The sequence below is a fragment of the Anolis sagrei genome, chromosome 1, assembly GCF_037176765.1.
Source record: "Anolis sagrei isolate rAnoSag1 chromosome 1, rAnoSag1.mat, whole genome shotgun sequence".
Taxonomy (NCBI): domain Eukaryota; kingdom Metazoa; phylum Chordata; class Lepidosauria; order Squamata; family Dactyloidae; genus Anolis; species Anolis sagrei.
Window position 1 is genome coordinate 158,080,843 of NC_090021.1, and position 14,639 is coordinate 158,095,481.

The window sequence follows — 14,639 nt, forward strand, 5'->3', positions numbered from 1 at the left end:
CTGGCTGATACCCAAACAGGGGGTGGGACAGAGATGTCACTGCCTTGGTCCTTTCACTATTGGTTGCTACTCCCCGACGGATGTCAGGTGGTGCAATACCAGCTAAACAGTGTAATTTCTCCAGTGGTGTAGGGCGCAGACACCCCGTGATAATGCGGCACGTCTCATTAAGATCCACATCCACTGTTTTAGTGTGGTGAGATGTGTTCCACTCTGGACATGCATACTCAGCAGCCAGGCATATAGCCGGGGGTGGGGGGGGGGGCGCTTTGGGGACTTCACCCCCCCCCCCCGAAATTCTTATGGTGGTCCGCGAGAAGGCCTTACTGGTACATTATTTAAACTGTTATGTTTATTCATATCATGATCTGATCACCATGCTCAATATATCTCATATGCATGGGGGTATTGGGGTAACGATACAACAGGTTTGCTAGGGTAGACCCTCTTTCACTCAGACTCACCCCGCCCCGCCCCCCGAATCAAAATCCTGGCTACGGGCCTGTCAGCAGCAGAGTAGCAAACCGCAAGGGCAGATATCTTCACTGTATCTGGTTGTGATCCCCAGGTTGTGCCAGTCAGCTTTTGTATGATATTCTTTCTAGCCCCCATTTTTGCTTGATATTCAGGCAGTGGTATTTCAAGCTGATTGTTGTTTTAATGTAGTGTTTCTCAAGTTCTGCCCAATTCTATCATTGGTGAGGTTCAGAATGCTCTTTGATTGTAGGTGAACTATAAATTTCAGCAACAACTCTCAAATGTCAATGTCTGTTTTTCCCAAACTCCAACAGTGCTCACATTTGAAAACGTTGAGTATTCGTGCCAAGTTTGGTTCAGATCTATCATTGTTTGTGTCCACAGTGCTCTCTGGATATAGGTAAACTACAACTCCAAAACTCAAGATCAATGCACACCAAACCCTTCCAGTATTTTCTGTTGGTCATGGGAGTTCCGTGTGCCATGTTTGGTTCAATTCCATTATTGGTGGAGTTCATAATGTTCTTTGATTGTAGGTTAACTATAAATCCCAGCAACTATAACTCCAAAATGACAAAATCAATCCCCCCAACTCCACCAGTATTAAAATTTGGGCGTTCTGGGTATTTGCACCAAATTTGGTCCAGTGAATGAAAATACATCCTGCATATCAGATATTTACATTACGATCCATAACAGTGGCAAAATTACAGTTATGAAGTAGCAACAAAAATAATGCTATGGTTGGGGGTCACCACAGCATAAGGAACTGTATTAAGGGGTCGCTGCATTAGGAAGGTTGAGAACCACTGTTTTAATTAATCTTGTACAATATCTTCAAGCTTATAAGGCACAGTATATGGATATTGGAAATAAACTGAACAGTAAAAGGCTTTTTCCATATTTCTTAATATCCTGGGGGAGAAAACATACTTTTAGAAGTTCATGAGGATAGATTTTTCTCATTCTGATTATGAAAAATATATCTATCTCTTTCCCAGACTCCACATCAATCTATGATGTTAAGTAAATAGGAAATAAAATATGGAAGTACATTATAATATTGTTGCTATTTATTAGTGGCTTGCAACCGGCAATTTCTTTTTATTCCATCAGTCAATAAACACAGCAAGTAGTTTTCGCAGCAAAGGGCTTCATGAGAATAAAGTATTTCCTTTAAAATATTAATTAAACGTTTCAGTCAGATATTTAGACTGCGGTATTGATGGAATGAAATAGAAGCTGTATAAGATTCTCATTCATTATATGCGAGCGAGGAACGGGCTGAGTTTGCATACTATTTGAGATCATGAGAGGATGTTAAAAAAGTTGTATTGCAGTTGTTCCAATCCATTATTATTATTTATATAAATAAAAATGTAATGTTAGTTTGTGCTACCATCAGAACTCAAAAACCACTGGGGGAATTGACACCAAATTTGGACACAAGACACCTAACAGTCCAATTTATGTCCTCCACTCAAAAAAAATTGATTTTGTCATTTGGGAATTGTCGTTGCTGGGATTTATAGTTTACCTACAATCAAAGAGCATTCTGAACTCCACCAATGATGGAATTGAACCAAACTTGGGCCAAAATTACCTCACAGGACTTCCATGACCAACAGAACACACTGGAAGGGTTTGGTGGGCACTGACCTTGAGTTTGAGAGTTGTAGTTCACCCACATCCAGGGAGCACTGTGGACTCAAACAATGATGGATCTGGACCAAACTTGACACAAATATTCCATATGCCCAAATATGAACACAGATGCAGTTTGGAGGAAATCGACCTTGACATTTGGGATTTGTAGTTACTGGGATTTATAGGACGTTTCTGCCCTTTTTCAACCCTGGGACATGTGATGAGCTCCATGCCTCTCCATGTTTGAGAAGAGGTTGAAGTGTCCTACAAGGGGGAAATTTCGCAATGTGATGAGGTTGATGGCAGGAGTTCCCTCCTTTTGGGACACTTCTACCTCTTTTCAATCATGAAGGGCTCTGCATAACAGCTGGAAGTAGTTTAACTCATGTGATGAGCTCACTGCCTTTCCATGCTTGAAAAGAGTGATCCTGGACTCATCGCTGAGCCTGGAACTCCAGGTCTCAGCGGTGGCCGGGAGAGCTTTTGCGCAATGAAAACTTGTGCACCAGTTGCGCCCATACCTCGGGAAGTCTGATCTGGCCACGGTGGTCCACGCTCTTGTTACATCCCGAATAGACTACTGCAATGTGCTCTACGTGGGGTTGCCCTTGAAGACTGTTCGGAAACTTCAACTAGTCCAGCAAGCGGCAGCCAGATTGCTCACCGGAGCAACATACAGGGAGCATACCACCCCCCTGCTGTGCCAGCTCCACTGGCTGCCGATTCAGTTCCAAGCACAATTCAAGGTGCTGGTTTTGACCTACAAAACCCTGTACAGTTCCGGTCCAGTGTATCTGTCCGAACGTATCTCCCTCTACGTCCCACCTCGGAGTCTGAGATCATCTGGGGAGGCCCTGCTATCAACCCCACCACTGTCACAAGTGAGGCTGGTGAGAACGAGGAGCAGGGCTTTCTCAGTGGTGGCCCCTCACCTGTGGAACTCACTCCCGGGGGAAATCAGGACATCATCATCCCTCCTCGCCTTTAGGAGAAGGGTGAATACTTGGTTATGGGACCAGGCCTTTGGGCACTCCGGCAATTAAATCAGACAACCAGGCGAGTAAGACCAGCAGGATTGATGAAGTGGAACATAAAACTAGATCTATGAGTAGCGAACGCTGACCATGTAAGAGGAGAAACTGGCTTTGTAATTGGTTTTATTGATTTTATTGATCTTATGGTTATAATGTATATTTGGTGTTAACTGTGTATTGATGTAATTTTGTGTTTGATTGTTTTTATGATGCAGGTATCAAATTGTGCCTTGCTTTTGTAAGCCGCCCTGAGTCCCCTTCGGGGTGAGAAGGGCGGGGTAAAAGAACCCCAAATAAATAATAAATAAATAAATAAAGAGGCTGAAATGTCCTATGACTGGGAAATTTCTCAATGTGGTAAGGTGGTTGGTTAGTACAAAGGACTGAAGGTTTCCTTGATAGAGACAACTGGCTTAGCACCCTTGCCAAGGACCCAGCATTGTTTTATCATCAGCAGCGAAAACCAGAATTTGTGATACTGCAGAGAAAGAGGACTCAGAGGAATAGCGTGCCTCGTGGTAAAAGTCTCCTATTTTTAGAAAGGAAAAATGCCAAGGAAAAAAAACTCCTCTGACATTAAGTTTCCTAATACCCCATATTTGAAACCTAGGTAAAGCAGATGGTGAAATATAATGTATCCACTGGGAGTTAAATGGAATTTACTAGCTGTAGGGGACAGTAAAGTATTAGAAGGAAAGGTACAAAATAATGAAAGTACATTTGGTTCAACTTGCTTCTGATGAGGCATAAAATAAAATGTAAATAATTTCTGTTCAGGGGAAATTAGCATAATGGTTTTGGCATTTGCAACTCAAATGAGCCTGCATTTTCTAACCTAGATTTGCAAAGAAGAGTAACAGCATTTACCTGGATTTGCAAGAAGGATTATATCAATTCTATTATCACTGTCAGTAATGAAACACAACGTTGATACCATTAACACAGTGCAGAATAAAGAGAGTGTGATTAGTCTCAACTTGGATTTGTAATGAAAAAGAAAATAAAGAAAATGTTGTGGAGCTGGAAATGAGCACTGAAAAATGTAAGCGCTATTAACCCAAGCTTCCAATGCAGAAAAGTGTCAATATTACGAACATGGGTTTGCAATTAAATCAGTGTCAGTGGAGCTGACAAAAGAAGTTCATAATTAGGAAGATGTACTTAGCATTGACCTGGATTTTCAACAAAGAGCATGGCCAGGTTTTAATTTCTAACCATTTGATTTCTGCCTTGTATATGCGTCACCATTAGAGAACGCTATTATGAAGCCAAACAACTAATGCAAACGGGTGGCTGGGCACAATACAGCCAAATTCATAATGTGAAAATTGAATTTTCTGTTGAGTTGCTTTCATTGAAAACCTGGCTGTAGATTGGATAGTTTGATACTTAGCTCTCAAGCATTAGCCATTGCTTGTCTGCAGTTGTTACAAACACTCGTTTCCTTACTAAATCTGCAAACAGGGGCGGCTTGTCCATTACGCAAAGTAAGCGGTCGCAGTACACTTTTTTTTGCCAGGGTCCAGAGGCGCCTCTGTAAATGCCCCTCGACCGCCACTTGAGGAGTGCCCCCTCGGCTCACAACAGCCCTCGGCAACCCATTACACAAAGTAAGCATTTGCAGTATAGTTGACTTTGCCCAAGGGCGCTCTTGAGGCACTCTTGGGGAAAAATAGACCTTGACATATGCGAGTTATAGTTACTGGGATGTATAGTTCACCTATAATCAAAGAGCATTCTGAACTCCACCAATGATGGAATTGTACCAAATATGGCACACAGAACTCCCATGACGAACAGAAAATATATATCAATGATTGGTTTGGGGGGGGGGGGGCAAAATACTGTTTGCTTACCGTTGAAAATTACCTAGGGCCACCTCTGTCTGCAAGGACTCTCTTAATATTTGTAACTTCAGTATAATGTGTTACATGGAGTGGTAACTGGTTGTATGGCTGAACCCAAAGAGTGTTTACTAGGCATGGTTAGGTTCGATTGGAATCTTCGCAATTTGGACTAAAATTAGAAAGATTAGCTTTTTGAAGTGATTTCGAAGTTTTTGAAGAAACTGGAAGTCCCTTTGCTCTTCCAAAGCTGTTTCTGCCATTTCTGTTACAAATCAGTAAGCGAGCCAGAAATGATTCAGCTTTTCCCTGACTTCTGGTCCCTGGCTTCGACTCAAGCCAGAGAAGCATTTTAAACCAGCGTGAATGAATTTCCTTGCTTTGCTGTCCCTCCCACTTCAGTCTTACGCCAGAGAAGCCGTTTTAAACCAGCATGGATGAATTTTCTTGCTTTGCTGTCCCTCCCACTTCAGTCTTACACCAGAGAAGCCGTTTTAAACCAGCATGGATGAATATCCTTGCTTTGCTGTCCCTCCTGCTTCAGTCTTATGCCAGAGAAGCCGTTTTAAACCAGCATGGATGAATTTCCTTGCATTGCTGTCCCTCCCACTTACACCAGAGAAGCCGTTTTAAACCAGCGTGGATGAATTTCCTTGCTTTGCTGTCCCTCCCGCTTCAGTCTTACGCCAGAGAAGCCATTTTAAACCAGCATGGATGAATTTCCTTGCTTTGCTGTCCTTCCCACTTACACCAGAGAAGCCGTTTTAAACCAGCGTGGATGAATTTCCTTGCTTTGCTGTCCCTCCCGCTTCAGTCTTACGCCAGAGAAGCCGTTTTAAACCAGCGTGGATGAATTTCCTTGCTTTGCTGTCCCTCCCACTTCAGTCTTACACCAGAGAAGCCGTTTTAAACCAGCATGGATGAATATCCTTGCTTTGCTGTCCCTCCCGCTTCAGTCTTATGCCAGAGAAGCCGTTTAAAACCAGCATGGATGAATATCCTTGCTTTGCTGTCCCTCCCGCTTCAGTCTTATGCCAGAGAAGCCGTTTTAAACCAGCATGGATGAATTTCCTTGCTTTGCTGTCCTTCCCACTTACACCAGAGAAGCCATTTTAAACCAGCGTGGATGAATTTCCTTGCTTTGCTGTCCCTCCCGCTTCAGTCTTACGCCAGAGAAGCCGTTTTAAACCAGCGTGGATGAATTTCCTTGCTTTGCTGTCCCTCCCGCTTCAGTCTTATGCCAGAGAAGCTGTTTTAAACCAGCATGGATGAATTTCCTCGCTTTGTCCCCCCCCCCCCCCCGCATTTTATGGAGTAAAACAACTACTTTCAAAGTAAAGACCACCCAATGAAACAGGAAATAACACTTTCAAACCATTATTGGGAAGTTTCAAAAAGTTTTGAACATTTTTTTTCTAAGAAAATCGGAATTGATTTTCCCCCTACATCCCCCTACATCCGAAACAAGTTTTGAACCATTTTTTTTATCAAACAAGCCTAGTGTTTACTAATGGCTCCTCCTCGTCCTGGAGAGAAGTGACCAGTGTTATGTCCCAGGGTTCTGTCCTGGGTCCAATGATATTCAACATCTTTATCAATGCCTTGGCAATGGAATAGAAGGCTTGCTTATCAAGTTTTCAGATGACACAAAATTGGAAGGTATAGCTAAAAGCCCAGACGAAAGGATCAGAATTCAAAATGACCTCAACAGATTAGAGAGTTGATTGAGTGGGACTATTACTTCCTTTGAAAAACTCAGCCGCTATCAAAACCTCAAAATCGAACTGCAAAGGCTCTGGCATAAACCAGTACAGATGGTCCCAGTGGTCATTGGCACCATGCCAAAAGATCTCAGCTGGCATTTGGAAACAATAAACATTGACAAAATCACGATCTGTCAACTGCAAAAGGCCACCTTACTTGAATCTGCGCGCATCATTCAAAAATACATCACACAGTCCTAGCCGCTTGCAAAGTGTTCAACTTACAAATTTTTGATACGAAATCCAGCATAGAGATCTTGTTTGCTGTGATGTACTGTGTTTTTGTGTCAATATAATAATAATAATAATAATAATAATAATAATACCTGGGTTGTAGGTTTTTTCGGGCTATATGGCCATGGTCTAGAGGCATTCTCTCTTTACGTTTCTAGACCATGGCCATATAGCCCAAAAAAACCTACAACAACCCAGTGATTCCGGCCATGAAAGCCTTCGACAATACATTGAATAATAATAACCATCACCATCATCATCACAACATGTTTAAGTAGGTGATGACGGTAATAATAATAATAATACTAATAATAGCAGTAGTAGTTGTATCATAATTGTATCATTGTTGCTTCTCCCCTGCCCCAAATCCACAGTACACATGAAGATACAAAAACATTCTGGTCAATTCAGATGTTGACAGAAACGTTCACTTTCACATGTTCTCCACGAAAGTATTCCTTCTAGGTTTGCTGTCTCATTGCAATGTATAAACTGCCTTACCTTTCGCTTCCCCTTTGCTCTCTTGATTAGTTGTATCTACTTCAGGGACCTGCATTTCCCCCTCCTTCACTGTCTCCTCCGGTGTTATCAAAGCATCTGAAAAAGGAGAATGTAGGGAATATGGATCAAAACTCACAAGTTTAGCCAACAGCATAGTAGAAATTTCAAGATGAGAAATCAGAAATGAGAATCACCCGAAATGCTACAGCTATTATTTTAAGTAGAAATCATTTGGGATACTGTAGTTATTTTTGGTTTTGGTTTGAATACCACACCCCAAAGTCTTGTGATGAAATTACATAATGTCAACACCTAAGAAAGTATTTTTTGGCCAAATGTATCCTTTTTTGCGATTTCTCCTTTATCTTGCTCCCAAGTCAGAAAATACCTTCTGTTTCCATGTTGGTGGCCTGAGACTCTGTCTGAGTGTTCATGTCAACTTCACTGGATTCATTCTCAAGTCCTTTTGCTAGAAAACATTGAAAGATCGTGTCAATACAGTAGACATGCCCACATAATTTTAACAGTCATAAAATGTAAATATGCAAGAGAAAAGCAACAGAAGCAAAACTCACATGTTCTTTGAATATTGAGAGCTATCTAGAGAATGAATAGGATACATCTCCAATCAGGGTGCATCTACACTGCAGAATTAATGTAGTTTGAGACCATTTAAACAGCCATGGCTCAACATCATGGCGTCCCGGGATTCATAAGTTTGGTGAGGTACCAGAACTCATTGGCAGAAAAGGCTCAAGACCTTTTAAAATAATTCCCATGGTTCCATAGCACTAAGCAATGGCAATAGAAGTGGGGCCAAACTAATGTAAAGTCCTTCACTAAACTAATCCTTTCAAGTTGCCCAGTCTTCTGTGTGCCCAGGGGAGAGTCTCTCATTGGGTATCAGCCATTGGTTGAGGTTCTGGGTTTGAGCCTGCCACTTTTGGACTCTTGCTTGCTGAGGTGTTCCATCTAGTGTCTCTGTAGATCTTAGAAAACTATTTCTTGATTTAAGTCGTTGACGTGCTGGCTGTTATCCAAACAGGGCATGAGCTGGAGATGTCTCTACCTTGGTCCTTTCACTATTGGCTGCTACTTCCCGGCGGATGTCAGGTGGTGCAATACCGGCTAAGCAGTGTAATTTCTCCAGTGGTGTAGGGCGCAGACACCCCGTGATAATGCGGCATGTCTCATTAAGAGCCACATCCACTGTTTTAGTGTGGTGAGATGTGTTCCACACTGGGCATGCATACTCAGCAGCAGAGTAGCACAGCGCAAGGGCAGATGTCTTCTCTGAATCTGGTTGTGATCCCCAGGTTGTGCCAGTCAGCTTTCGTATGATATTGTTTCTAGCACCCACTTTTTGCTTGATGTTCAGGCAGTGCTTCTTGTAGGTAAGAGCACGGTCCAGAGTGACTCCCAGGTATTTGGGTGTGCTGCAATGCTCCAGTGGGATTCCTTCCCAGGTGATCTTCAGAGCTCGGGATGCTTCTCTGTTCTTGAGATGAAAGGCACATGTCTGTGTTTTAGATGGGTTGGGGATCAGCTGGTTTTCCCTGTAATAGGCAGTAAGAGCACCTAGAGCTTCAGAAAGCTTCTGTTCCACCATCTCAAAGCTCCCTGCTTGAGCAGTAATGGCACGATCATCTGCATAGATGAAGCTCTCTGTCCCTTCTGGCAGTGGCTGGTCATTTGTGTAGATGTTGAACATGGATGGAGCAAGCACGCTCCCTTGAGGCAGGCCGTTCTTCTGTTTCCGCCATCTGCTTCTCTGGCCCTGGAATTCGACAAAAAAGCTCCTGTTTGGTAGCAGGTTTCCTATGAGGCGGACTGGGTGACTTGGAAGGTGCTGAACAGATTGTGCTCTGGCACCACGAGATGCAGAGCCAACCTTGAGAAATGGGGCTACAAAGTGGAATCCACGACATGCGAGTGTGGGGCAGAGCAAACTACAGACCACTTGCTGCAATGCAACCTGAGCCCTGCCACATGCACAATGGAGGACTTTCTTGCAGCAACACCAGAAGCACTCCAAGTGGCCAGATACTGGTCAAAGGACATTTAATCAACTACCAAACTCACAAATTTTGTATTTTGTCTGTTTGTTTGCTTTGTTCTGTTAGAAATGTAATATAATTGACTGGTTGCCCTGACACGACAAAAAAATAAACTAGTCCTTTAGTTGAAATAGGAGCTTTTACTCATATTATGTGGTGGGAAGGGAAGGAAACTTATAATTGCAATAATTTCAGGACTCAATATGATTACAATATGATTTTGGATCAATATTCTTATTAACAAGTTAACTGGAAGGCCTGAATCTGTTTTGCTTACGTTAGAGATTGTGCGGCTCAAATCAAACGATTTGCAAATAGCTATTCACTGAAGTTTATGGATGTTTCCCCCTGGCTTGGAAAAGAAAAGTTTGCTTACCACGTGAGGAAAAAAGTTGACTTTTTTAAACTAAAAGAACTTGTGGTCCCACCAGATTAATTACTAGGACTCTACTGAGAATTTTGATAAAAAACATACCATCAGCTTGATCTTGTTCACAGATTGTTTGAGGCATCGGATTGTGCTCTTGCGTAGCTCTGGAATCTTGAGAGGATTCTAACAGAAAAATAAAACAAATATAGCTGAAGTGGATTCTCTGTGGATTTTTGAACAAACAAGCTTTATATAGATCATTTGATAGCTCCAAAGGTATAGAAAGCAATACCTCCCCCCACAAAAAAACCCACATCATATCCTCCTAAATTAGAGTTAATATAATCTCAGTATTTTCCAAAGAAAAGTCATACAATAAAGTGTAAATGTATATAGCACACATAAATGGATCTAGTTATCTATTTGCCTACACGAAAAGAACTTGGTAACATTTTGCCTCATTTTCGTAAAACTTTGTCACACTTTGGCGTAATTTTCAAAAAGACACCAATGCACCAAGTCATAGTCATGTAATTACTCAAACTACCAAGGCAGAGAACAGAGTGAGACCCCTTTTTGTTTTCTCGGGGACTTTCCAGACAGGCCATATATCCCAGAATCTGATCCCAGGTTTTCTGTTCATCCCAGATTATCTGTCAGTGGGGACGCAACAACAACAATTTTTATTGATTAGCTAGTTGGTCTTATCAAAAACAGACAGTGCAAACACAACATACAACATACGTCTGGTCCTATTAAAACAGAATACAAAAATATAGGATATATATGGGGATATATGGGGACTCATATAATCCAGTTTAAAGCAGAAAACCTGGGTTGAAATCCTGGGATATAGGGCTTGTATGGAAGGGCTCTTACTGATTCCTCAAACACACCTCACTCATTTGTGCCAAATGAATTTACCTAGGTGAGGAAAAGTAAAGAATTACAATTGGGATTGTTTCATTTTGACAAAACTACCAGTAGTCCATGCCAACGGCAAACCAATTGCGTTCCATGCAGTCATGCCAACCACATGATCTTGGAGGCATCTATGGGCAATGCTGGGTCTTCGGCTTAGAAATGGTGATGAGCACCAATGCCCAGAGTCGAACTAAACTAGTCTTAATGTCAAGGGAAATCTTTACTTTTACCTTTACCAGTGGTCTTTGGTGGAAAGAGGCTGAAGTAAGGGTCCCCATCTCAACCAGACCCCCATCTATGTGGGCCACAAACTGCCCCTAGACAAAAGCTATATTGGTCTTCTCCAGCAAAGCTATCATGGAGGTCTAAAAGGAAGAGCTCCCCTTGTTGTGCTCAGGACTAGTAGCCTTGTCAATTTAGGTCCCGGGGAAACAGAGACAAATCGGAAAAATCAGGACTTCTTTTTTTATCATTTCCAAAGGTATTGGCTTTCTACGCGGATGTAAAGTAGGAGACCCAGAACTACGTAAAAGATGTGAACTCTTCATATTAACCTTAACACATTGTGGACCAGTACTACAAAACAGACAATCGATCAACATAAAAAAATAAAACCATGGTCCAGACTTCCTGATCTGCTAAAAATGTCCCAATGTGTCACCCCCGGTGGCACAGTGGGTTAAACCCTTGTGCCAGCAGGACTGAAGACCAACAGATCATAGGTTTTAATCCGGGGAGAGGCAGATGAGCTCCCTCTATCAGCTCCAGCTCCTCATGCGGGGACATGAGAGAAGCCTCCCACAAGGATGATAAAAACATCAAATCATCCAGGCGTCCCCTGGGCAACGTCCTTGCAGACGGCCAATTCTCTCATACCAGGAGACACTCCTGACACGACAAAAAAAAAAAAAAAAGCAACAATGTCCTTTTCTCTACTCAACATCAGGAGCCAGAGGTGTAGCTGTGTAAAAATCCACAACCCTTCACATAGTGATAATAAAAGTAGGGGTCCATGGAGCAGAACCATTGGCTGGCAGTTCCTGAAGAATTTCCAAGAAAGAGCTAAACAATTCTAACTGATAGGTAGAAATAAAGAAAATTGCAAAATAGCCATTCCACTACACAGAGGTGCCCCTAGGTAATTTTCAACGGTAAGCAAACAGTATTTTGGTGCCCCCTCGCCCCCAACCTTTTACTGATATATATTTTCTGTTCATCGTGGGAGTTCTGTGTGCCATATTTGGTTCAATTCCATCATTGGTGGAGTTCAGAATGCTTTTTGATTGTGGGTGAACTATACATCCCAGTAACTACAACTCGCATATGTCAAGGTCTATTTTCCCCCAAGAGCACCTCAAGAGTGCCCCTGGGTAAAATCAACTATGCTGCAAATGCTTACTTTGCGTAATGGGTTGAGCCGCCCCTGCCACTACATCAGCTTTAGAAACACTGCCTTACCAAATAATTGGCACAGTTAAGCCTAACGCAGATGTGAAGAGTCTGCATACCATTATTTTTGCCAACGTTTAATGTGCCATCCCTTGTGTTGGATAGATATATGTTATCACCTCATTTGATGAACATAGGATTTATGTATTTAGTCCCATGTTACCATTCCTAGCAAATTTTCAGAGATGTATAGGCATTACTATGTACGTTCAAGACAAAGTAAGGAAAGTGACCGAAAACTACCAAATGCACAACTGCTACAAAAATAGCCACATAAGGAGATACTTTTGTCTTGCCTCTTCATTCAGTCATTCATACATTCATTTATCTAACTTGCATTCCAGTTTTCTCTTAATACCAGGACTCACAATAAGTTTAAAAACAGATACAGAATAAAATAATGGTGTTAAAAAGCAATTAATTGATACTATCCAAGTCCTGTAGAATTAAAATATATGCAAAAAGAGTAAATCTATCAAAATCTCTTTTGACAGCAGTTAGTCTACTGCTAGAACGTTGCTAAAAATCAAAACATCCGGGCATCCCTGGATTTGCAGACGGCCAATTCTCTCACACCAGAAGTGACTTGCAGTTTCTCAAGTCACTCCTGACACGACCAAAAAAACCCCAACCTGGCCTAAAAAGGTCTTTGTCTGGTGGGGGAATATCTATCTATATAAAAATGCTCTGTGCATAATGAGTACCTTAAAAACAAAAGAACCAATGAATGAAAGTACACCAAATTTGGCAATAAAACGTTTCACAACACAAGGAGTGACCATCACTCAAGAAATTACAATTTTGTCATTTGGGAGTTGTAGTTGTTGGGATTTATAGTTCATCTACAATCAAAGAGCATTCTGAACTCCATCAACGATTGAATTGAACCAAACTTGGCACACAGAACTTCCATGACCAACAGAAAACATTGGAAGGGTTTGGTGAGCATTGACCTTGAGTTTGGGAGTTGTAGTTCACCTACATCCAGAGAGCACCATGGACTCAAACAAGGATGGATCTGAACCAAACTTGGCACAAGCACTCAATATGCCCAAATATGAACACAGATGGAGTTTGGGGAAAATAGACCTTGACATTTGGGAGTTGTAGTCACTGGGATTCACAGTTCACCTACAATCAAAGAGCATTCTGAACCCCACAAATGACAGAATCGGGACAAACTTCCCACACAGAACCCCCATAACCAAAAGAGAAAATACTTAAGGCCATCCAATCCAACTCCCTTCATCAGGGCAAGAAAACATAATCAAAGTACTCCTGACAAAGAGCCATCTAGCCATAGATATAGATAGATAGATAATGATTCACACACAGAGAGATATAGTATCATAGATTTCAAAGGGACCCTTAAAGAAGGACAATGATATGTTGCATGTTCCAGGGTGGGCAAACCAGACACTCTCCACATCAACACAAACAAAGAAACAGCAAGAAATATTGTTTACCACAAGCATAAAGAAATTACATATACTATTATAAACCAACACTTTCTCATTACTTTATTTCCCAGATCAACAGACTGAGCCACAGCAATGTGTGGCAGGGGACAGCTAGTTCTGTATAAATAGCCAGCCTCCCCCAGCTTGGAAGCCTCCAGATGTCTTAGCGATGCCAGCTATGGGATTTGAAGTCAAATGTATCTGGAGGAAGGCCCTTCTATACCAACATGCCCATAATGCTACTAAAGCTCAAAGTGTCACTTCTATAAATTTGCATTTTATACAAGTTTATTTCACAACGGGCAACAGGCCAGAGAATAGCATGGAAGCATCAGCTTCCGAAGCCTGCCAAAAACCATCTTTGTGGGATATATGAGAAACCTGGGTAGTTAACATCTGATCCAAATTTAATAATCTGTAAAGCAGGTATGCATCGAAAGTTTGTGATTTTAATTAACTGCAAATAATTCCCCAAGGCAAATATTTAATTACCTCCGCAGCTTCTTGATGGAAATTGCAATAAGTTTACAAAGTCAACTTTTGAAGTCGAACTGTACGTATACACATTTTTCAAATTATCTATGGTAAAGCTTCTCAAACTAATCCGCTGAATATTATTAATCTTTTTTTTATATAATAAAATAAAATAGATAGCCTCTCTTGCCAATAGCCATCAAAATAATACAGAGGGAGACATTGGAATTAAATCACAGAAGCAGAAAAAGCCGAAAGGCCATCCAGGTAGTCTGAACAACTTCGACAACAGCATATTGCAAGCAATGAGCAGGTGCGCTTCAGAAAGGAGCCTGCAGGGCAAACGTCCAGCCTTTTCAAGCAAGCCAAGCCACAAGGAAGGACAAACAAAAAGAACAGGAGATA

At 41.7% G+C, this 14,639-nt stretch overlaps 1 protein-coding gene across 1 annotated transcript in view; it reads right to left on the bottom strand.

The window, feature by feature from the left end:
* The window catches only part of MACROD2 (mono-ADP ribosylhydrolase 2), a 1,709,805-nt gene that overhangs the window by 118,770 nt on the left and 1,576,396 nt on the right, over positions 1–14,639 (bottom strand). The window contains exons 14-16 of the mRNA XM_060784142.2: positions 10,033–10,110; positions 7,889–7,969; positions 7,501–7,596 (exon numbers count right to left, since the gene is read on the bottom strand). Of these exons, the coding sequence (XP_060640125.2) occupies positions 7,501–7,596; positions 7,889–7,969; positions 10,033–10,110 (255 nt within the window). The remainder of the gene's footprint in view (positions 1–7,500; positions 7,597–7,888; positions 7,970–10,032; positions 10,111–14,639) is intronic.